The 24,312-nt window shown below is 28.5% G+C and overlaps 1 protein-coding gene across 2 annotated transcripts in view; it reads right to left on the reverse strand.

The window, feature by feature from the left end:
- Positions 1-2,064: 2,064 nt before the first annotated feature.
- The window catches only part of LOC145187661 (solute carrier family 35 member G1-like), a 97,312-nt gene continuing 75,064 nt past the window's right edge, over positions 2,065-24,312 (reverse strand). For both annotated transcript variants that reach the window (XM_090100190.1, XM_090100189.1), the window contains 6 exons: positions 22,947-23,026; positions 20,474-20,536; positions 17,813-17,891; positions 4,470-4,679; positions 4,049-4,278; positions 2,065-2,907 (listed from right to left, as the gene is read on the reverse strand). In XM_090100190.1, the coding sequence (XP_089956316.1) occupies positions 2,626-2,907; positions 4,049-4,278; positions 4,470-4,679; positions 17,813-17,891; positions 20,474-20,536; positions 22,947-23,026 (944 nt within the window). In that variant the 3' untranslated portion in view covers positions 2,065-2,625. The remainder of the gene's footprint in view (positions 2,908-4,048; positions 4,279-4,469; positions 4,680-17,812; positions 17,892-20,473; positions 20,537-22,946; positions 23,027-24,312) is intronic.

Here is a 24,312-nt window from a genome sequence, read left to right on the forward strand (position 1 = left end):
AGAGAGAGAGAGAGAGAAAAGAAAAGAAAAATGGAAGAAAAAAAAAACCCACACACACACAACACTATTAATAAAGAAGTTATCAAACAAATTGCATCAAAAAGTTTGATTAAAGATATTTTTATGATTTACTTAAAGCTAAGATTAGCAATTGAACTTATGTCAAGAGAGGACGGGGCAGGAGTTGCTATGCCTTTTGTAAGAGTTAGAATATGAGCTCTTTATTCTTTATCTTATGTAAAAAAAATTTTTTTGCCTCTTGAAAGATTTTTTTATGTAAAAGTTTTTTTGCTCTAACGTTTGCCTCTTGAAAGATTTTTCTAACATTTTTCTGAATTTATTTCTGTTAAAATAAATCATAAAAGTTGTTAACATTTTCTGATCAGCTCCTTTGTGCCGACCGCGATGATATTATCGCGACCGTATTATCCGTGTAATCGAATACAACGGAATAATACGAATACAACGGAATACCGTGGGCGTATAAGAGATGGAAGTACAACATTCTTGTTTTTTTTTTTGCGAACCATGCTCGTTGCGCATTCTTACAAATCTTTTGTTTTAAACAATAGAAATTAAATTATATTAAAGTCTGTCGGATTCGTCGAAAATATTTGGTCTCGTCTAACCAGTCACATCAACTTCCTTTTACTTATTAAAGATAATAGCAATAAAACCAAGTTTTAAGCTTGATTTTATACAGATAGACATTCTTAATATCTAAAGAAATAACGCTAATGATGATATAGAAATTGAGATCATTTACTTAACTACTTTAGTACATGTATAACTAGAGATATAATAAATAATACAAAATATCAACTAGTTTTGTAGCTACCTAGAGCACAATGGTTTCATGTCCAGGGAACTTCTCCATCTACTATATTGGTGTAGACTTCCAGTTTATGAGTATTATAGAGTCTTCTATGTTTATGTTTAACAACAAAATAATGCATAGTGGAATATATATTATGGAGCTTATAGAGTAGTCGAGGCAAAAAATGGCGACATCGAAAAAAATACTAAAAAATACACAAAATTAAGACCGGTGAATGAAGGACCAAGGAATTGAATAAAACCAGATCTTGAAAAAAAATTTTATTTAAGCCTTTTTATATTTCGCTATATTTTTTTATTCATTTTAAAATTATCCTTACAGGTCTATTTTATCATTGACAGACTTTGTTTACACAAAAAATATTCCCTAATTTACAAATGATTATCTTGAAAAAATGATGAAAATCTGTTCGTGCCGACAACTAAGTTCTTTTACCTTGGTGTAACTTGTTTAGTAATTTGTCGTCGCGTGAAGCAGTTACTTTATCCTGAACAGTCTTATTAAACAAATGCCATAAAAGTTTAAACTGATACCACGTGATCAGAGTTTCTGTTTTAAAAATGTGGGCAGCCATTTTAATAGATTTTTTTTGTTGATGGGTAAAAATTTGGAGTTTGTCTGAAACTGGCAAAGCTCGCTGATTTCTGCGGCATCTTTGATGTAAAACAATAAGTTGCACGTCCATCTTTTATACGTCCATGGGAATACAAGCATGTATCTAGTGCGGGCCACAGAATACAGTTTGTGAGAATCAGTATACAGCATTTTTTTTTACCTTCATGTTCAAAATAAGGGCTAATAATCTTTATAGCTTCAGAAAGTCTGATTTTTCGTGTATTAGTTACAGGATATTAAAAAATAATAATAAAAAGAACAAATTCGAACGAATTCAATATATCTATATTTGCTCCGTAATAATTTTTGAAAATAAAGAAAATAATCAAATATAAAATAGAAAGTTTATTTTTGGTTTTTTTAAATTGATTTATAATTCAGCATTAATATTAACAAAGAATTTTAGTTGAAAATCAGTTGTTTTATTATCAACAATGTATTGGCATCAACCAAACTATTGATACCTCCAGTTTCTTTTTATGTGGGATCATACGTCACTTTTCTATTTATCAACAGTAGTTTATGTGAATAATATAAGTAGTTGTTAAGCGAGTAATCGAGTCGAAACATCGAATTAATAAAATGTGAAAAGTACTTAGCAAATATATACATATTTTATTTTTACCATCATTTTTTTCTTTCGTGAAAGTTCTGCTGTCCAATTTTTACAGGTGTCGGTAATACCGCATAGAATATTAAAAGCTCGAATGCGCCAATATTCACAACGTAAATTATTTTTGAAAATGAAGAAAATCAATCAAACATAGAATACAATTATATAAAACAAATTCTTTATTATAAAGTGATAATAGAGGATTTTTTTGTTTGAAGAATTCACAAATCAAATTTTGGAAAGTATTATAAAATGTTGATTGAACATCAAACTACATGGGTTGGGTAATGATGCTGCTGCTGTAATAATAAGGGCGAGCAGCCAAAAATTCATTATCCTCTCGCAGATTATGTAAATTTTAACAACCGTAAACTAAACATACACTAAATTACACGATGCCATAACTCCTTCGATTCAAACTTAAAATTTTTATACAGTCCAAAATTGCTTTATCTTTTATCTTGAGCAGAAAGTGTTGTTCCAAACATCGCCAAATGGCGGGAATACACTTAAAAATGTTCAACTTGGTGTAGTATGGTAAAAATTTCAACCAGATTTTTCAAGTCTTTAAATTTTTAAAGGTAATCCTAGGGGGGGGAATGTCTAGCACGTAACCTAGAAGTTCAATCCAATCCGTATCTAAGTTGTCGTAAGTCTTTGGAAGGCGAAAATGTGCTCGACCATTAAACTCAGCAGGAATTTCTTTTTTTTTAACTCCATCAAGTAAAACAGCAAGCTGAAAAGAATGTTGACAGCTGTTATACAACATTGTTTTTATCAAGTTAACTTCGGTGTTGACCTTGCAAAATTTATCTTCAGTACCTTTCAATGTTTTTATTGCCTAAATCAAAAAGTATATAAACATATTTAAAAATTCTTTTTTTAGAAACTGCTGCATAAAATCAGCAACATTTGTAATTCAAATGTTGCTGATTTTATGCGTAAGTGACGTCGCGCAGGGTTTAAATTAAAAGGAAATTAGAATAAGTGGGAATCGTGCGCATTACGTGCGGTTTTACATGGGTTTACGTGCACATTACATTTTATCTCAAAGTAACTCACGCCAGTTTTTCGTTGCGCCGATAACAGTTCGCATTTTTCAACGAATAGAAAATTATACACTATTTTTTTCGCATTGTCCAGCAAAGAGGAAATTAAAGTTAGCTCCTAGAAAGCTGCCTGCTGATGGCAAAACTATATATACCTAAGTACCGCTGTATTTTAAAGCCTCAAGCTCTCCTCAAAATGGAATGGGAAAATTAGTTTTCATTTGATAAAATTATCCGCGCTTTTCAAACCCATGCACTCACGCAGTATATGGTCGAGTTTGAATAACCTGACCCCTAAATCAGAGAAGAAAAATTGCAAAAAACTTAATACTGAACTAAAATATTTAAAACTTTAGTTTTTATAAATATAAAGTTTTTAGTAAATTAAAGTTTAAACAGTACCAACAATCTCAAAGCGTCGCTAGGAAACTTGGTAGCGGTGGCAACGACATGTCAACTAAGAGAGATTTGGTCCTTAAAATTATTAATTCAAATTAAAACCTTAACTCTCTGATCAAGAAATATTGGCTTTATTACAAAACTATGGATTGCAATATTCTTTACCACTGTGCATTGGTAAATTCTTTCCCATAATGGATAGTTTCATTCCACTGTACATCGTGGCAATTAAAAAGACAATTTTCAATTAAGCTTAGCCTCACAAGCCTTCTTGAATTTACTTTTCTATTTCCAAAACAACGAATACTTAAAATCAAGAAGCTCTAAATATTTAAAAGTAGCCTATGATACGAATTGTTTAATATATTTATAATTATTATATTTATAATTTTTCTTTCTTTCTTTTTTTTTTTTTATTATTACATATTTTCAAATATTTAATGAGAAAACTGCCATAGTAACAAACGAGGATAAAAAATAGAAATGAGGATAAATACAAATGAAGAAAAGATAAATAATGAAAACAAAACAAACTTTTAAATACGATGGAGAAAAGATCATGATGATCTTGTCAGCAGCTGGTAAGTTTTCTGGGATCCATATGGATAGGCCTCCACTATCAATTATTGGATTTTGATCACAAAGATCAATACAAACCTTGATATTTGGAAAAGACTGAAGATGTCTTGATAAAGACAATACTTTTTCTATCTCTCCTTTTTTTGACGCGCAGTGAGAAATGTATACAGCTCTATCTTTGATTTCTAAATTCATATTAAATTTTTAAAATATAACATAAATATGGCAGTAATTATTTCCAGTTAAATAGTAAAATGTAAATCAAAGGACATCTTTTTCTTATCTGTTATTGTAAAAAAAGTCATCAAAGTGAAAATTTATGTATTTAAATGCTTTTAATAACCTCAAGTAAAATTGGTTCAAAAAATTCACCCACCATAGGAGGGAATTTCTGGCACCTCCTTATGAAAACAATTACGTCTGACTTTCAAAATGATAAACACAGTAGTAAGAGCTGTAATAAAGCCCAATACAGCCAAAATCACGACAAACGTTTTGTCTTGATGATTTGCTTTAGTGCTCGGAAGTTGCGGTGGTTTCGTTTGATATTGTTTTACGTCAATATCTTCCAAATCGCCGACATTATCTTAAGAGTTCAAAAAATATTTTATTTACAAACTAGAAATTTTTAAAATCGTTTATTAAAGAAAACATTCAACTGTGTGGCCCTAATGAATTCTTATTTTCTATTTCTTTTGCTGAACCAACTCATGGTGCTATTTTCATTTTAAAACTATTTTTTTTTATTGAAGATTACAGAAAATTGCCTAAATGAAAAAATATTGTAACCATTAAAAAGGCAAAAGGCATATTATAAGAGAAATTTTAAAATTACATAGAAATTTGAAAATAAAACTATAGTTGAATCCCGTTAACTCGGACCCTGGATAAGTCGGACTTTTACTAAGTTGGACGGAATTTCAATTCCCCTTGAACATTCTCTATCAACTTACTGTAAAATCATCCGCTTAAGTCGTACCATGGTTAAGTCGGACCATTCTCTAACTCGTACTGTATTTTGAGGTCCCTTCGGCAAAAAAAACTTCGCTCAACTAGGACTTTTATTTTGAATTTGCATATAAGTGCGTGTAATAACAAAACTTCCAATACTTCAAATAAACTTCCAACACTCAATAAAAATAAAGTTGAAGAAGAAACTCAAGAAGAACAAAAAAACGAAATGTCTGATGAAACGGTGACAAAGCCAACGACTGAAGAAGTTCGTAAAGCAATTGATACCCTTCTTAATTTTTCGATATTTACTCAAAGAGTAGTGAAATTGGAAAAGTAGCTTTGAACACTTCATAGCTGTTTGAAAAAGAATTGTCACTAAAACAAACATCAATTTTGGACTTTTTTCGTTTATAGTATATATTATATTTGCAAAAATATATATTTCACATAAGATTATATTGTTCAATATATGTGTAGGGGAGACCGGGGCTAGTTGTAACAAGGGTAAGTTGCAACATTGCGGTTTAAAGAATGGTTTTTATATACTTTTCCTAAATTTTTCCTAAATATTATAAATATAACTTTAACACGTCAGCTGTAAAAAACTTACAGTTATTAAATAAAAATTTCAAAAGTTGTTGATATTTTTTTTCTTTCGATATAAAATTCTAATTTTTGTTTTTAAAATTTTTTTGGGTTTTACTTTAAACTTTGAAGTATATGACGATAATAAAGTAATGGTAAGTTAAAAAAAACTTTTTCAAACACGAAAAGCTAAAAAAAATAGATTTTTTTAATATAAATAATTATATACAATGATTAGAGTGATTATGATGCCTATGGGGTTAGTTGCATCAAATTGCTTGGGGTAAATTGAGTCATACATTAGCTGCGGTTTTGTTAATTTTACGCTTTTTTCTAATTTTTTCTAAGATGATAGACGTTTATTTTATATAACAGCGTAACAATAAACGAAAACAAAAGTTTTATGATAAGATAAGTTTACATAAATTGTATATGTATATAATATATATGAAGCATAAATATATATGTATATATATTTATGTATTACATATTATGTATCTATACATGTATCTTATATATATATTATGTATAAATTTATATATATAAATTTATACATATTATACATATAACATACATGTATAGAAACGTAATATATAAAACATAAATATAAACACATATGCTTCATTTATATTATATACATATACAACTTATATAAAATTATCTTCATCATAAAATTTTTGTTTTAAATTTATATATATATATATAAATATATATTTATATATATATATATATATATATATATATATATATATATATATATATATATATATATATATATATATATATATATTTCAAAAACAGTTTTTAGTTTACTAAACAACTCAGGTCATATGTGAAAAGTAGCATAATAAATTTTATTGCAGCTCAAGGAAAATACTACTTTCTTTTATTGTAATTATAAAATTTTTGTTGTCAAATAGAAATTACAGATTAACTGGTAATTTTTCTGTGAACTCTGCAAGGCTTATTCTTTTAGAGTATTATGTTGCAACTTACCCCGTTCACTGTTGCAACTTGCCCCGATGCGGGGTAATTTGCAACATCTTTTTTTTCACTTTTGTTTCACTATTGCGGAATAACTAAGTTTTATATTATATTTATCAATGTTGGTTTAATATGTCACTAAGATCTATTTTATAACTCTGAAAAAAAAATTTGAAAAATGTTAAAGTTTAAGGAGATAAATGCAGTTTTTTAAATTTTGTTGCAACTAGCCCCGGTCTCCCCTACATAATATTTATATATTGAGGAACATTCGATAAGTCTCAAAATCTCAATAAGTCAGACATTTTCAAAAAGTCCGACTTAACGAGAGCTTTGCTAAATCAGACATTCGCTAAGTTGGACAAAAAAATATATACCCCTTCAGAATCTGAGTTAACTGGATTCTACTGTATTATCAATTTATTTTTTAACATTTTAAATTCAATTTAAACTTAAGTGTGAAATAACAAACAATAAATAAAAAGACAATAAATAATAAATAAAAAGACAATAAATAATAAATAAAAAGACAATAAATAATAAATAAAAAGACAATAAATAATAAATAAAAAGACAATAAATAATAAATAAAAAGACAATAAATAATAAATAAAAAGACAATAAATAATAAATAAAAAGACAATAAATAATAACTAAAAAGACAATAAATAATAAATAACAAAGGAAAAAAATATATTATCAATGTTAGATTGGATAGGTAATTAGAATAAAAAGTAATTAACAAGAATAATAAAAAATAAATTAATAAAAAATTTTAATTAATAAATTATATATTTAATTAATAAAAAATTATTAAATAATAAATTAATATAAAGAAATTATTAGAATAATAATTCAATAAAAAAAAAAAAAAAAAAAAAAATTCATAAAGCTATTTATTAGTGAAATTGGCATTAGTATGGTAATTATGCAACTAAATGCAAAAACACGTCACAAAAGAATGAATCGAGTTGCGATCTTTGTTCAAGTGTGATTATGCTGTCAAAAGGTTCATTAACCAGTCTCTAAACATATTAGAGTTAAATATGGAAAAAATATTAGAAATAATCCAAAAATGTTGAGAGTGCATAATAAAAAAAAAATTGAAAATAATGTGTTGATACTTTATGAAGCAAAAAAACATTGAAAGAAATAGTTTCAGATGGAGGATCCTGGTGGAAGTTTAATACCAGCTACTACTCGAAAGAAGATGATTCGTGAATTGTTCACCAGAAATAGATTCAAACAACTATCAAATGTGAAAGACTTCATGAAATTAATACACAATAATTTTAATTGAGAATAAAAATGATATTTGATGAGTATTCTACAATAGGAAGTTGACGATTTATAGGAATCAACTAACACAGTGTTAAGTATTGTTTATCTTCTAAATTGTCTTAGAAAAAAATTTGTATAGAAAATAATTCCTATACACTTTTAAAACATATGGTCTATTGAATTTTCTAGAAAAAAAATTTATAGAACTTTTGCAGAACTTCTATAGCAAAAACTAAAAATATTCTTTTAAATTCCTACAGGCCATGTGATTCAAAAGTGAAATCTATAGAATTTTTAAAGAAACTTCTAGAACAAGTAAAATTGATATAGAACTGCAATCTATAATATAAAAATAAACCTCTGTTTATCAGTCCATTTGTTTGTTCTTTATGCAAATCCACACCTAAGGACCAATCTGCACTAAACTTTACAGGTGAGGCATTTTCACCCCAAGTGCAAAGTTTAGCGCAGAGAATTTAGACCAGGTTCATCCCACCATGAACTTCATATTTAGGGTGCTTACAGCAAAAACCAAGATCTAGCCCCCTCCAACCGCCTCAAGGCAACTATGTGAGGATTGATCCCAAATGAGCTGAAATTTTTCACATTAGGGTAACAATACTCCTTGATTTCAATGGTGACATCCCTTTACTGACCATGGATATCCTTAAGTCAGTGCCCTAGTCCTGTAGGACTACAAGTTTTTGAATAACAGTAAAGAAACACTTATACAAAATCTTGTATATCTTCAAAACAAAAAGAGATACATTTTTTATTTCACAAACACCCATAAAATGTCCCATTTTACTTTATACTAGCTAGAATACCTAGCACTTTGCACTGGGTATTCCAGCTAGTATAAGCTATATGTAAATTCTATGGAATTTCAATCAAGCATTTTTAGAAATACCATATACCATGTCATAAATGTTAAACATAAGTTTGAAAAATTAATAAAAAATAGTGAGCAGTAAAAAAAAGTAGTTGTTAAAAAAAAAAAATTAAAAAAATGATAAAAAATTAGATGGCTTTTTGAAAACAGCCATTTTTCTGAAACCCCAGAAATATTTTAATGATAGCTCAGATTTTTATAACTTTAAAATGCATCATGGAAATGCTTTGTGTTGCATAGAGCTGACTTAATATTTGTTCATTTGATCACAATAGCTTCACAATAGGATTAAATATGGTGATCAACTCAACCTAGGTTTTAAGTTTATTAATGCTATTCTATCTTTAAGCTTTACCTATGTTAGCTGTGTATTGAGGACCCTCACTATTTTGGAACTGTTGCCATTCATCTTGACACCACAATCATAGGAAGGCAGTTGTAAGGTTAAACTATGAGGGAAGGACATTGCATTTAGAAATGTTATAAGATGAAAAGTGCAATGAACTGTTTGTTGCATTTAAAAAAAGCTTTCTTTCCGTAGAAGCTTTCATTGATGTCATAAAAGTTTTCGAAGAGGATAAAAGAGGATTAAAGTTCATTTGAGTTAAAACCAAGACCAGAACAAAGACCATTACTTTAACCTAAATCTGAGACAGCCTTTTGGTTAAACCTTTTTAATGTTGAGACTGAGGCCTCTGCTAGCACAAATACCACCACTGCATCTCCACATAGTTATGAGACTTAAGATATTGAAAAGACAACTTTTTGAAAATTAGAAATGAATGCATATAAAATGCTTCAAATATTAACTACTTCTCTATCATATTAACAAATTGAGTACCATGAGCAATTGTGATCACATTTTACTCCAGAGTGATCCCATGATTAGTTTGTTGATTCAATGTAATCAATATTTTGATCCTCATTTTTCTCAAAATGAAAGTGATACATAAAATAAAAAAAATTAAATAAAAAAAACAAAATGAAAATAATAAAATAAAAATAATAAAATAAAAATAATAAAATAAAAAAAAGTAAAATAAAAATAATAAAATAAAAATAATAAAATAAAAAAAAGTAAAATAAAAATAATAAAATGAAAATAATAAAATAAAAATAACAAAATAAAATAAAAATAATAAAATAAAAAAAAATAAAATAAAAAAAATAAAATAAAAAAAATTAAATTAAAGAAATTTAAACAGAATCATTTTATTTATTATTTTCAAATTTGTGAATCGACCCTTTAACACGTTCACTGCCGAGCTATTTTAAACTATGCGTTATAGCTTTGCCGACCCATAATGTCTGCAATGATTAATTTTTGCCGAGGCTGTTTTGCGTGGTTTCAATCTCATTGAGAACTTGAAAGTTGTAATTGAGAAACGTAAGATGTAATTGAGAAATACAACATGTAATTTAGAAGTTGCAATATGTAATTTAGAACATGGAAGATGTAATTAAGAAACGAAAGATGTAATTTAGAAGATGAAAGTTGTAATTGAGAAAAGTTTATAATATATATTTCAAATTACATATTACGATTTCTTATTTACATGTTGGGTTTCTTAATTACATATGCGACTTCTAAATTACATGTTGTATTTCTCAATTACATCTTACTTTTTTTAATTACAATTTTCAAGTTCTCAATTACATCTTGAAAAGGTGTAGTAATGTGGCTTATTTGATGCATTTTTATTATAAATAGTGTTTCAATTTTTTTATACATGCACATGCACATTGGCAGTTTTCATGAGTAAAAAAGGTAACTTATATTTCGTTTTCTTTATACTAAATTGTTGTGTTTTTTTTAGACTAGAAGCTAAAATATATTTGATAAATACATTATACTGTATGTTATTAAAAATGTGAAAAATAACTTGAAATACACAACAAGATGTTTTTTAATACATTAAAAGACATTTTAGTGTGCACTTTAAATTTTTTACACAGTATACTAAATAATGTGTTTTATAGATGATTAATTTCTTTTTTTATAAATAGATAATTTATAAATTTATCTATCTCCTATTAGCTCAACACAGATATTCCACAATTGGGTCAGCACATATGATAATGGAAAATTGTGAGGACAGTGAAGATGATGATATTCAAGATTCGGATTCATTTTTTGCTTATACTACTACCTCTTCAAGCTTGACTGCATCAGAATCAGATTCTGAAGATAATAACACTTAAGAAAGTGATGACAATCAGTTAACAGACGTTCATCTAGCAGCCACTGCAGAAGATTTTATTAATGCCGCCGAAAAGAGCTAAAACAACGGGTGGTCCATCTAGAAATTCAAACCAATGGAAAGATGAGCCGAATATTGTAAAACAAATTCAATTTACTGCCGATCCTGGTTTGAAGATAAATCAATAAACATACATTTGTGGTACTTTAAGAACTGACCGAAAGTCAAATCCAAAAGAGTGTACAAAAGCAAAACTGAAACAGGGAGACGTTATAAGCAGAAGCAGAGTGGGTGTAGTGGTTGCTAAATAGAACAACAAAAGAGACGTGCTAATAATTGGCAACTTGCATTCGTTGCAAATGATTGAAGTGACAAACAGGAAAGGAGAGAAGAAAACGAAACCCAACATTATTAAAGATTACAATCATACATTGGAACGCAAAAAAAGCCGCGTTTTGCGTTTGCGTTCCGAAATAAAAACTCACACGCAAACTCAAACGCATTTGACGCAATTTATTGCGTTTACTTACGTAAACGTAAACGCAATTCACGCCAATAACTGCGTTTACGCACGCATTTAATACGCAACTTACGCATATAAAATGTTTTTATAAACGTAACTCAAACGCAAACTTGACTCAAACGCGACATACCTAATCTATTTTAAAAAATGTGTCTTTTTAAGAAAACGCGAATTGTTAAGTAGATACTTTTTACTTTTTAACTCAAAGATATATAACTTTTTATTTAAACCGTTATTATCAAAATTATTGTTATTATTGAAACTATTGCATTATATATTCATTTTATTTTTGTGCTTTTCAAGTTCAAAAAATATATTATCTTTATATGATAAGTTTACATTTCACTATCTGAGTCATCGTCGTCCGAAAAATCATTTGAACTTTCAAGAAGTTTTAAGTTTACTTTTAGCAATGAGCGACTGATAATCAGATCAGCATTCATGTTGCCTCGTCTCTTTTCACATTCAAAACCAGAAGTACTAAAATATCTCTCTATAAAAGCTGCTGCTGATGGAATATTTAGTAAGATGACAAATAGCTTTCGTAACATTGGCATTTTAGAATTTTTTGAACCAAAAATCATAAGAAGGATACACAGATATAGCAAGTCCTTTCTCTTCGATTTGCTTAAAAAAGTAAAGTTTTTCTTTTTCGATTTCCAGTAAATAAAGTTGTAAATTAGGCTGCCGAGCTTCTGGGCAATAGTTATCATCTAGCATAAATCCGCTGAGCGAATCAGTTTGCTGATCATTTGAACTCAATCATTCTTTCGCTTGTGTAAGCTCACATCCTGGTTGCGATTCTAAAGCACTTTGATAAATATTGCGTGGCGTAAAGAATTTCAGGACTTCGTGTAGCTTTTCTACTGCTCCTAAACAATTTTGGGTTGTGATACAAACTTTAATATAATAAATTTATATATAAAAGTAGTTAAATTTATAAATTAGGTTTTGAAGAACTATTTTTTAAACTAAATTTTAAAACTTTTTATTTGTCTTAATTAAATAATATAATCTAATAACTAAATACCTTTAACAATAAATTGACAATCAGGTCTAAAGAACCATAATTTAAGCTTTGAGATATTCAACAGTGATGCTACTAAATAAATTCCTGAGTTAAGTTTGCACTGAAACTTTAATTTTAAAAGAAGAAATTAACAAGTTAGCAAATTCTTTTCCAATTTCTTGTAATTCTATTCTACTCCATTTTGAAATTATAATAGTCAATGCAGGCAAAACATCAGCAATCGATGAAAGATTCTTTTGTACAATTAAGTTGAACTGGTATGCGGGAAGAAGGATTTGTAGGTATAGTTCAATCTTATCTAATTCGATTGGGCATTGATTTTCCGAATCGAATGCATTTCTTTTGTAAGCACTTTGAAAACTTTGTAACATTAGGAAAGCAGCTGACCAATGAATTCCATCACAACTTGTTTGTAATTTAGCTTCATTTTTTATGTGGTATTGAACGCTATTTATAGAATGATTTATGCTTCTTGCGTACTTTGAAAGCGTCGCAAGAAAACGACACATATTTTTGTTTCTTAATAGCGTTTCTTAATAGCGATATTTGTTTTATGAGCTGCACAGAAAAACCGCGGTAGTTTCGATGTTCCCAATTCAATTTCAAGATCTTTTATTAGCTCAGCACTATGAAGATCGTATTCGTTATCTTCGTTAAAGTCATTAGTGATGTTTACTTCCTCAGCTATTTTGGCTAACTGAATAACATTTGTAAAAGTAAGCTTCCTTGATTCAGTTAATATCACTTTAAGATGTTCATCAGAGGTTTGAATTTCAATACTTAAGACTTCATCTTCACATATTTTTAGCTGCTCATTTTCTGCTTCTTCAATATAAAGGGCAACCTCTTGGTTCAGCAATGGATCATCTTCATATGCGCTATCGCCACCTTTCGTCTCTTCAACTCTATCTTCTTGAGACTTTTCAAATAATTGCTTAAACAGTCTGACAAATGAGCTCCCTTCATCACATGTAAGTCGCTGTTAAATAAATAACTTAAGTAATCAATAAATTCATTGTGTTTACAGTAATTAAAGCAATAAAATTTTAAAAAACTTACCATTTATTTTTGATTTATTGAAGGTCAAGGTATTTATAATCTTTTCAATCCCTAATTTAATATTTTCTGCATTGAGACGTTCCGTCATCTGTTCCATACCAATAATGATGATTTCTTTTTTTAAATCACTGTTCGTTAATGTTGCACCAACTGAAATAAAGTCCAACATTTTCAGGAGATGTCCATATATCACTAAATAAAGTGACAACCAGGGCATCGTCTAATTTTTCTTTAATTATGTTTGATAATTTTGCCATCGTTTCTGGTATCAAATTTTCTCTAAAACTTTTTGCACAAGGAAGTGGAACTTTCACTAGTTTCCTCAAAAAAGGATTAATCGCAAAAGGATTAAATGCATTAATCGAGCAGTTTGATGTATAAAGAACTTGATAGCGTTCAAAGTATCGGCATCTAGCACGTTTCGCTTTTTATTTGATTTGTTTAGTGTGTCGTATGAGTCAAACCATTTACCCAAAATGTCGTGATATTTTCTTTGTAAATGCTTCTTAATGTTGGATGTTCGACCAATACGAGCTGTAAACTATTGATTACACAATATGCAGAAAAACTCAACATCATTTTGTGATTTATTTATTTGAGTATCAGATGTAGTGAAATGAAGATACAAAGTATACTCCTAAGATATATAAAAATCATGCGCTACATTGTTCTTAATAACATTTTAGATCTAAGAAAAAGTAATTTAAATACCCGTTCAGTTAAATTTACAATAAACTTCTTTTTCGGAAAAATGTTTCTTTGAACAAAATCTTGCATTTTGTTGATCAAATTACACGAGTCTTTAGATAAATTTGCCAAAAGACTATTACCCTGAAACCTTAATCTCGGGTCTTGCTGAATAGGAGGAATAGAAATATTGGAAACTGAAGTATTATTTGAAGACTTTCCCGATAATGATGTCAACGCAGCACTTGTTGTCTGCATAGTAATTTCGTCGTTTTTATAGGATTTACAGATCTTGTTCTTTTTGAAATTGCTTCTCCAGATCTAGATGCAGACGAACTTTGAGATAAATAAGGTTGCAATTGCAACTGTTGTGATCGCAATATTTCTTCTTCATGTCGTTTTTTTGAACAAGACTTTATGATATCCTCATGATAGATCTTACTCTTGCGAAATTGATGTGTCATATTAAATTAGATATTTATGAAACAATTAAGTAAAACTTGGTTTTGTTTCCTAAACTAATTTTTTTTTATACTTTTATGTATAAGCTGCATATCATAAGGAAATGTCTATAGGAACTTCTTTATGCTATAAGGAAATGTCATTAGACATATCCCTTAAAAGAAATTATTACGTGTTTAACATGTTTTTAGGTCATTTTATAACGAATTTAAAAAATAATTATTAATTAAATTTGTTAAAAATGATATTTAATTTCTCATTATAATGGCTCCTTTTAAAATGAGTGTAATATGTTTTTAAATTGAGTGAATATAGCCAGATTTTTATAATAATTGAAATGAGCTTACCAGTTAAAGGTATTAAGCTATACTTTTTTCTAAAAATAGTTTTGATTAAAGTAATAGTACGGTACACAACTGAGTATGATTGCGTTCAATTTGTGAGCGGAAAATGAGTTTTCCTTTGTTTTAAGCAATTTTTAAAGTGTGCGCATGCGCTGACCAATCGCAAAGTGTTTTTGTGGTTGATTGCCCGTTTAAAGCGATCCTTTTTATATATAAAATGAAAAAACATACAATGGGACAATTATTCAAAGGAATTAATTGCCCATGGCTGGGAAAAGATCTACAAAACAAAAAAAAGTTATAATCTAAAAAAAAAATATAACAAATAGAATAACATAGTATTTAGTAAAAAGAGGAAAATGGCCTTTTATGCGTCAGGTAAAACGCCCTGTATATATTTAGTTTTAATATTTATGTTTTGTTTCAAAAGAAATAAACTTGTTGGGGGTAAAACGTCCTGTGATTAGTGTTAAAAAGTTTTTAACACTAAATAATCACAGGACGTTTTACCCCCAACATAAAAGGGCATTTTTCTTCATCCAAAACTAGCTAATTGCAAATAAACTAGTTTTATTGATTGAGTTTTAAAATTTTTAAAATTAGGAATATTGTGGAATAAATTACCCACAAAACAAATATTTCTTTACTATAATCACACAAATAATACAACTAATTTTCTGTAACTTTTAGTGGGGCAAGATGTTCCTAAAGTCAAGTCCCTTGTGCATTTGTGAGACCTAGGTAAATTAATAATGTTAACTTTATAGACATCTTGCCCCACCCTATCCTAAACTTGAAAAAATAAGAAATCAAAAGAAGAGAATAAAAACAATTGTTAAAAAAAAAAAGAAATGTAAAAATAAACTGTAAGGTGCAACGAACGAAGGGAGAGAAGACTGAGTCAAAGTAAGTAACTATATATGCTATATATACACGATATATATACAACATATATATGCTATATGTATACACGATCTTTCTTATTGTAAATTTTATGATACGCCAAAGGAAATGGAATATATATATATATATATATATATATATATATATATATATATATATATATATATATATATATATATATATATAATATGCGTATGTTCCGTTTCAGTTACGTTTGTAAACGCAATTATACGCGTAAGTTGCGTTTGAGTTACGTTTATAAACGCATTTTATATGCGTAAGTTGCGTATTAAATGCGTGCGTAAACGCAGTTATTTGCGTAAATTGCATTTACGTTTACGTAAGTAAACGCAATAAATTGCGTCAAATGCATTTGAGTTTGCGTGTGAGTTTTTATTTCGGAACGCAAACGCAAAACGCAGCTTTTTTTGCGTTCCAATGTATGATTACAATCAATGTATGTCAGGAGTAGATAGGGCGGAACAAATGGTATCATATTATGATTGCCTAAAGAAGACAATTAGATGGTATAAAAAAGTAGCACTTCATCTCTTTGATACTTTTTTGTTTAATGGTTACTGTCTAAACAGCAAATATGGAGTAGATAAAACAATTTCCTTGTTAAAGTTTAGAGAATTAGTTGTTAAGGCTTTATTGGGTGAAAGTTTGAATGAAATTGTGCCTTGAATCATCAATAATAGCTTCTACTACTTGTCTTCAATACCACCGAATGAAAAGAAAAAATTCCCAACCAAACCATGTCAAGTCTGCTCTAAAATAAAACGTAAAGAAACACGATATGAATGTGCTGTTTGTGAAAATAGACCTCCGTTATGTATTAGCGAATGTTTTAGAATGTATCATTTAACAGAATAGGTTTACACTTGAATTTTCATGAAATAAAATTAAATCAATATCAATGTTTTATTTTTATCTGTTTTAAGCTATTTCTGTCTTTATCCGCATTTTTTGTTAGGTTCCCTGGATTTTTAAAATAAAAACTTGAATGTAATATTTTCTGAAATCAAATGTGAAGCTAAGAAAAAAAAAAAAAAAAAAGAACAGACAAAGCCTGTCATGCACAAATGTTATTTGAAATAAGTTAGTATAACTACGAGTTTTCTCGTAGTTGGCAGGCTCATGACGCCAGCTTACTACGAGTATTCTCGTAGTTGGCAAATAAATGACGCCAACTTACTACGAGTATACTCGTAGTTGGCAAATAAATGACGCCAACTTACTACGAGTATACTCGTAGTTGGCAGCGAAAGTGTTAAATGCATTAACTATGATACATAGGTTACTAAGTTACAATATTCTCAAATATTTGGAAAATAGTTAGAAAAATCAATATTGTTTTTAGATTTTAATATTGAGTTTAGATTTTAGGGGTTTGGAACTTTATGCCAAATTATGAAAAGCATGCTGTAAGTGACATGATAATGGCTACTGCATATATACTGCAGAATTTTACCACCATTGCAGTTGAATGGGGATTTATTTATGTTACATGAAAATATTACAGCAAACTTACACATGTTCGGGGAAGGATGGTGAGAAACAAAACATGTGATTGAAAAAACACGGAATAAAGTATTTTTGAGATGTTTGCAAAAATTTTAATTCTTAGTTGCACTACTTATTCAGTCAATAACTGGTATCAAGTAACATGATTAATAAGAAAATTTCTTTTATTTAATTCCTTCAGTCAAACTTTATTTTGACCTATGAAATAAAAAGTGATCAGTTCTTATGCTTGAATAAAAAATTAAGTTTTACTTTTCATACAAAATTTATATTTTACATTTTCATACCTCTTCCACATTTCTTTCCATTAACTAAAAGCTGAAAATTTGGAGTGATCAGGCCGGGTGCTATTGGGTAGGCAACAATCTGAAAAAATTTAAGGTATAAATAAATAAATCAGAAATACTTCATGGGTTCTGAAACCATGACAATTTATAGGCATTTCAGTAAACATTTTCTAAAAGAGAATAAAATGTCACTAAACTTTTTAATTACTATTAACCCAAACATTTTGGTGGTCTTACAAATTGTTTTATTTACTCCAGAAAAACTTTTGTTCCTTTGCTCCTGTGATTTTGGAAATTAGAGTGTCTATACAAATGATTTTTTATAATCAATTAGAACTAATTTCAAAATAATCACTATTTATTGATACTTTTTTTAAATTTATTTATTAAAAAAAAAATTAATTTTTTAAAGAATATTTATTTAGGAAGCATCTCTTTCTTACTGCGAATCAATCTGACATATATGTTGAGCTTATAATTTTTTTTACCATTAAAGCCTTGCTGAAATTGTTGAAATTCCTTACATCAGAAAGTACTCAATATACTGAAAACTAAGTACTAGTAATTTTAAAAAATTTTACCAAAAAATGATGAAGCTTGAAAATATTATACATACATACATACATACATACATACATACATACATACATACATACATACATACATACATACATACATACATACATACATACATACATACATACATACATACATACATACATACATACATACATACATACATACATACATACATACATACATACATACATACATACATACATACATAGTTTATTATGTTTACAATTTTTGTCATTACAGATCTTAAAATATATTAAATGGAATACATAACTGGGGAAAACATTTACATAGTAATTTTTCATGAATCTATTTATACATTTATATGAATTTCATGGCTAATTTCTATAGCTGCACTTATTATTTCATTGGATATATAATAAAATACTTAATTTGCTGAACATTTTGTACATTTTATTAGTTAAACATCCAGCACGTTTGAAAGTCTGAAACATTCTTTTGGGTACACTTCAGACCAGATTCTTTAGAATATCCATTTCAAAACTCTTCCAGGCTTCCAAAATTGAAAACTTTACTTCAGCAATGCTATTAAATTGCTTTTTGTCAGTATAAATGCATCTTACAATAGTCCCTAGATATTTTCTACAAGATTTGATCCAGTTTACCAGCTGGCCACAGCATCAAATCAATTTTCTGACTGTTAAACCAGTATTTTGTAGTCTAACTAGTGTGAGTACCAACCTTATCTTATCGGAACATGAACTTATCTTACTGGAACATGAATTTTTTATGATAGGACTTTGCTTAGAATGGAACCAAACAGTTCTTCAGAACCTTGATATAATCTAAAGAGCTCATCTTACAGGATGCAAACGCCAAATTAAGTTTGCCTGTCACAAAGCTATGGGTGGAAAAATATTCATGTTCCTTCCGCAGATCTCTCCAACAGTCTGTAAACCCGTTGGGACAATCCAAATTAAACTTCTTTTCATCTGAAAACCTGCAGTTCAGCAAAATAAATTGAATTTTTAGATGTTGCAAAAAATTCAACCAGTTGTTTTGTTTATTTGTTCTATATTTAAAAAATAACAAAAAATTACCATATCCAACTGACAGGCCAAGTTCAGTTAAGCAAATTCTAAACATCTCTGAGTATGGGAATTAGATTTGGTCAAACAATATTAGAACTAGTGTGTAAAGCCTTTTGCATTGTTCCCTTACAAACCAGTAAGTTCAGTATAGGCTTGATCTTAAGCAGCGATATTGTTTTTTTTAAATTTAAAGCTAGTTTCACAATATTTTACCTGTCTCTAGCTGTTAGGATTGATTTTTTTGGCTCCCAGTTGTTTTTAATATAATTTTTTGAATCTTTTAAGTAATTTCTTACCACCTTATCAGATCTACTAAGCCTACATGTGATTTCTCTGATTTGCACCACTTCCTGTAAATCCAATACACTTCATTTTGACATTATGCATTATGAATCAATTTACTTAAAGTTATCCACATAAATTTAGGTTATTAAACAAACACTTCCTGTGCAGAAAAAAAACACTCAAAATGTTGAAAACTTATCTATATGACATGTATAACAAACACACAAGAAAGAAAACTTATCTATATGACATGTATAACAAACACACAAGAAAAAAAACTTATCTACATGACATGTATAACAAACACGCAAGAAAGAAAACTTATCTATATGACATGAATAACAAACACACAAGAAATAAACTTAAAAACAGCACATGCTCAACCAATACAAGCAAATTATTGTTCCATACATTATTTGAATATGGTTGTAGTGTGTGTGTGTGTGTGTGTGTGTGTGTGTGTGTGTGTGTATTGTTTAAGAAGGTAATAAGGGTTATCTTTACCAGGCATACCATAACAAAACAGATTACATTTTAGAGAACACTATTTGAGTAGGATAATCATCATTTATACAATCCACATCATCATACTTCCGTAGTTTAAATTTGAAGATCGTTGGAAAGCATAAACAATAAAAAATTTTTCTGTTCGTTTTCACTTCACTTAAGTTTTATTAACTAATCAACTTTGTGAAGAAAATATTTGAAGTTTTATAAACTTTTAAAACAAAAAACAATTCAAACTTACAAAAAAATCAATTAGTTCTCTTTTATATCCTATTTCAGGCATAAAATGAAATTGAGTGGTGTCCTGAAAATAAAACATTTAAAGCATCAATAGAGAAATTTAAAATAATAGGATCTATTGAAGTTTACAATCAACTTTATTAAACTATGCTTATACATTAAAGTGAGCTGAAAAAATACTTATTTGGAAGACTAAAAAGCAGTGAAAAATATATAAAGAGGTTTATATCTCGCGGTCAAGCATGTGCTATAAAGTTTACGAAATATTGGAAAAACTATAATTTTTACAATATTTTTTAACATTTTAAAATTATCCTTTTCCCAAATAATAGCTCAAACTCTTACAAGAAAATAATGTTCAAATATTTCTTAAATCTATCAACATCTTCTGATCCTGTATTGTCTTCATAGTTTTTTGAAAAATTTGAGAAAATTTACTGATAAAAGTAGATTAAAGGAAAAAAATGCTAAAATGCTTTTTTGTTTTTTTTTTGGTTTTCATTATTTAATACAAATTTAAATATTTAAAAAAAATTTTTTTTAGACCATTAGTAATATTTATAAACAGATTTATATATTGAAGAAACTAAATTTTAGTGTGAAGAAATCATAGTTACATGAATCTCCATTAAGTCATTCATAGCTAAAGGAAAAAATTTATTAAAATATATTCATGGGTGAAGCTAGAGATGGTTTGTGGGTGAAGTTAGAAAGGGTTGACCTTGACAGCAGGGTGTTGGTAAAACCACCCCAAGTCTCAGCTCCTCAAACTTTTCCAGAGGCTTCTGTCACAAGTTTTACACATCATTCAACAATTTGTGTGAACTTGGAATGTCTTGAATGTTATATTCTAATTAGGGACAACTCACTTTAAATATATAATTTTATCTCATCCTTACTAATATTTTTTAATAACAGGGAAAAATTTTTTTAATCATTGGGGAAGAAAATCACAGTCCATTAAGTTAATTACTACTTAGTATCCTAGAATCTTGAAGTTATGTTTTGGTGGCATGAATAATAGTTGTGGATAACATTTTCCTGTAAACTTTTTCAAACTTTTATCAAGGTGGAACCAAAAGAATTAAATTTTTTTTTCAAAAGTATGAAAAAATCTCAATACCCCATTTTATGTAGTTAAATTACTATAAAAAAATATCTCAATACCCCATTTTATGTAATTAAATTACTTTAAAAAAATCCACCACTTATTATTTTCATAAAAATCAAATAATGAGATCAAAATTTACTCATGTAAATAATGAGTTTTTACCCTGAAATGTCTTCCATTAAAACAAGTCATTGAAAAAATATCAAAACTTCTTGAAATTTTCAAAATCCAGTCTTCACTAACATGATTATGCTTTGAGCAAACAAAAAATAAAAAAAGATTTGTCAACTTTACAACACCCATTTCTCTCAATCTGAGAAAATATTAATTCAAGTACACGTAAAAAAGACACTGAATAGCCTTATTCTTTGTTAAATTTTTGAAAAGTGCTTTCCTCAAAATACTTTACGTAATTCAAACTAATACCGTTCACACTTTTCTATTCACTGATCTATAATCACCTAGTTAGATTCTGATCTATTGCATTCTTGAAGAACAAAACCTTATGTTCCAATTGTACTCAGTTCATGAAATTTTGAAAAACTGGATAGGACTCATTTTCTATGAAAGAAAATGTCTCAATGTCTATAATTGTAATACAATCAAAACGCTCAAAGCTGCAATACAACAATACAAAAAGAGCCAACTTTCGATAAAAAAAAAAAAAAATCCAGGGGTTATAATTAGATGATCACTTTCAGAAAACATAATATTTTCATTTAGGGTTTTGGTAGCAAACCTTTTCCATTTTCTTGCTCATAAACTATTGCTTTTTTTCAGAATCAATTTCAAGCAAAGATAGCTCTCATAACTTAAATAGATTATGGTATTTTAAACTGAAAGGTAATAAAAACTAATGGTTAAATCTTGATATAATTTTAAAGTTAAAATATTTATGTTGGAGCCTTAAAGTTAAAAATACTTTTATGGTTTTTAAAGTAAATAAAGAGGATAAAGGAAGGTTGTTAATGAAAACTATAAACCTTGATCAGTTTTTAAGACAGAGATATTTTGCAAAAGCATCTGTAAGATCCTTGCTACATTCTCAGAACTCTAAATCCATTTTATTAAAAGGTAAATTTTGTTTAAATATAGAACATTTTGGTCCTCAATAATATTTTTTTGTGATTTTCAAATAATTCCAAAAATGAGCACATGCATGACTGTAAGATATAATTAACAATTAAATAACAATTTTGTTAACTCTTTTACTTCTTTTTCTCTTTGTCTTGCAAATTTGCAACTTTTCACCAGTAATTTGACTTGAAAATAAAAATTTGCATTTTTTCAGGCTACCCTATTATATATATATATAAGGTGGAAAAATAAGCAATTTTAAAGTAATAAATTTTTATTTATTTACATTTTTTAGAAATATACATTGTGTTTCACCATCAATAGGGTATGCAGCAAACAACAAATTTTTGACTGTGTTATTGCCAACTTAAAAAGAAACTCATTAAAAAGTATATACAAATATTTTTTGCTTTGTTTTCAGCTGTATTCTTACAAAAAAAAAAAATTCACTGACAACAAATGTATTATGTTATATATCATTGCCTCAAAGCAAGAATGCACTATTTATTTCTTTATCAGTTGATTTTTTTTAATCAATTTCTATATTAGAGCATAAAACCACTCAGTTCCATATAAATTTTAAGGCAGAAATGCACCAATTATTGTATTTACATTAACTGATACTACTAGAATAAGCGGATTCTGGCGCATTGATACTTTTCTATACTTAAGGAATTCAAGATGGCGTCGTTTTTTTTTACTATGTGTAATCGTGTTCTGAGTTATATTTAATGAATTTGAAGATGGTGTAGTGTTTTTTGCGTGATAAAATGATAGTGTGATTGTATTAAGCGATGAATATGAGTTGAAATTGTTTTTTTTGCGATGAATATTAGATGAAGCTTTATGCTTCAGAGTTGTGTATGGGTTGATCATAGGCGAAGAGTTTAGTCCATAAAATTAAAACAAGGTTGAATGCCTATCGTCATGTCGTCATGTTGATGTGTCTTTTGTCGTCATCAGAGCCGAAGAGTTTATCATACTCCAAAAAATTAAAACAAGGTTTTAGTTTGTAGTGTCCAAGGGCTAGCGTGTGAATGCCGTCTTGTAAGATGTGTCTTTTGTCGTCGTTAGCGCTGAGTGCGACTTTGTTGATTTCTTCGGTGTAGACATCGTGATGACGTGATCGGAAGACGTTCATGGTGGTGAGTTTTTCTTGTTTAGTCATTAAGCAGTCGTAGTAGTTTTGATGAGTGATGTGATTTTTAACAATGCACTTCTTAACACCTTTGCATTTTTTATGTTCTTGATCATCTATTTCTTCAGGGATGTAGTAAGAGTAGAGTTTGGGTCGAAGACCAATAAACTGCGTGATTTGCTTTCCAGCGGTTTCATCTTTGAACTTGCCAATGATCTTTTTATTTTCGCCTACTTTGAATCCAGCGTTTTGAATGGCGGGATGATCTTTAGGAAAGTCGCTCGTGTCAAATTTTTCAAGTACGTCATCAGCAATGTCTTGATAAAAATCATCTGTTTTGATTTCGTAAATGAGCGAGTCAGTGTCAGTAATGAGTAGTTTTGCACGATCGTCGTATTTAGGCTTCATGTAGTCGTAATGATCTTCAAACATGAGTGTTTTGCTTATGTCTAGGACGCTCATTCCCAAGTAAACAGGCTTGTTGTAAAAGAGTTTTATTTTCTTCATGTGAACT

This window comes from Hydra viridissima, unplaced genomic scaffold (assembly GCF_058129835.1).
Source record: "Hydra viridissima isolate aposymbiotic clone 2 unplaced genomic scaffold, HvirCarnegie_v1 scaffold_10, whole genome shotgun sequence".
NCBI classification, from domain to species: Eukaryota; Metazoa; Cnidaria; class Hydrozoa; order Anthoathecata; family Hydridae; genus Hydra; species Hydra viridissima.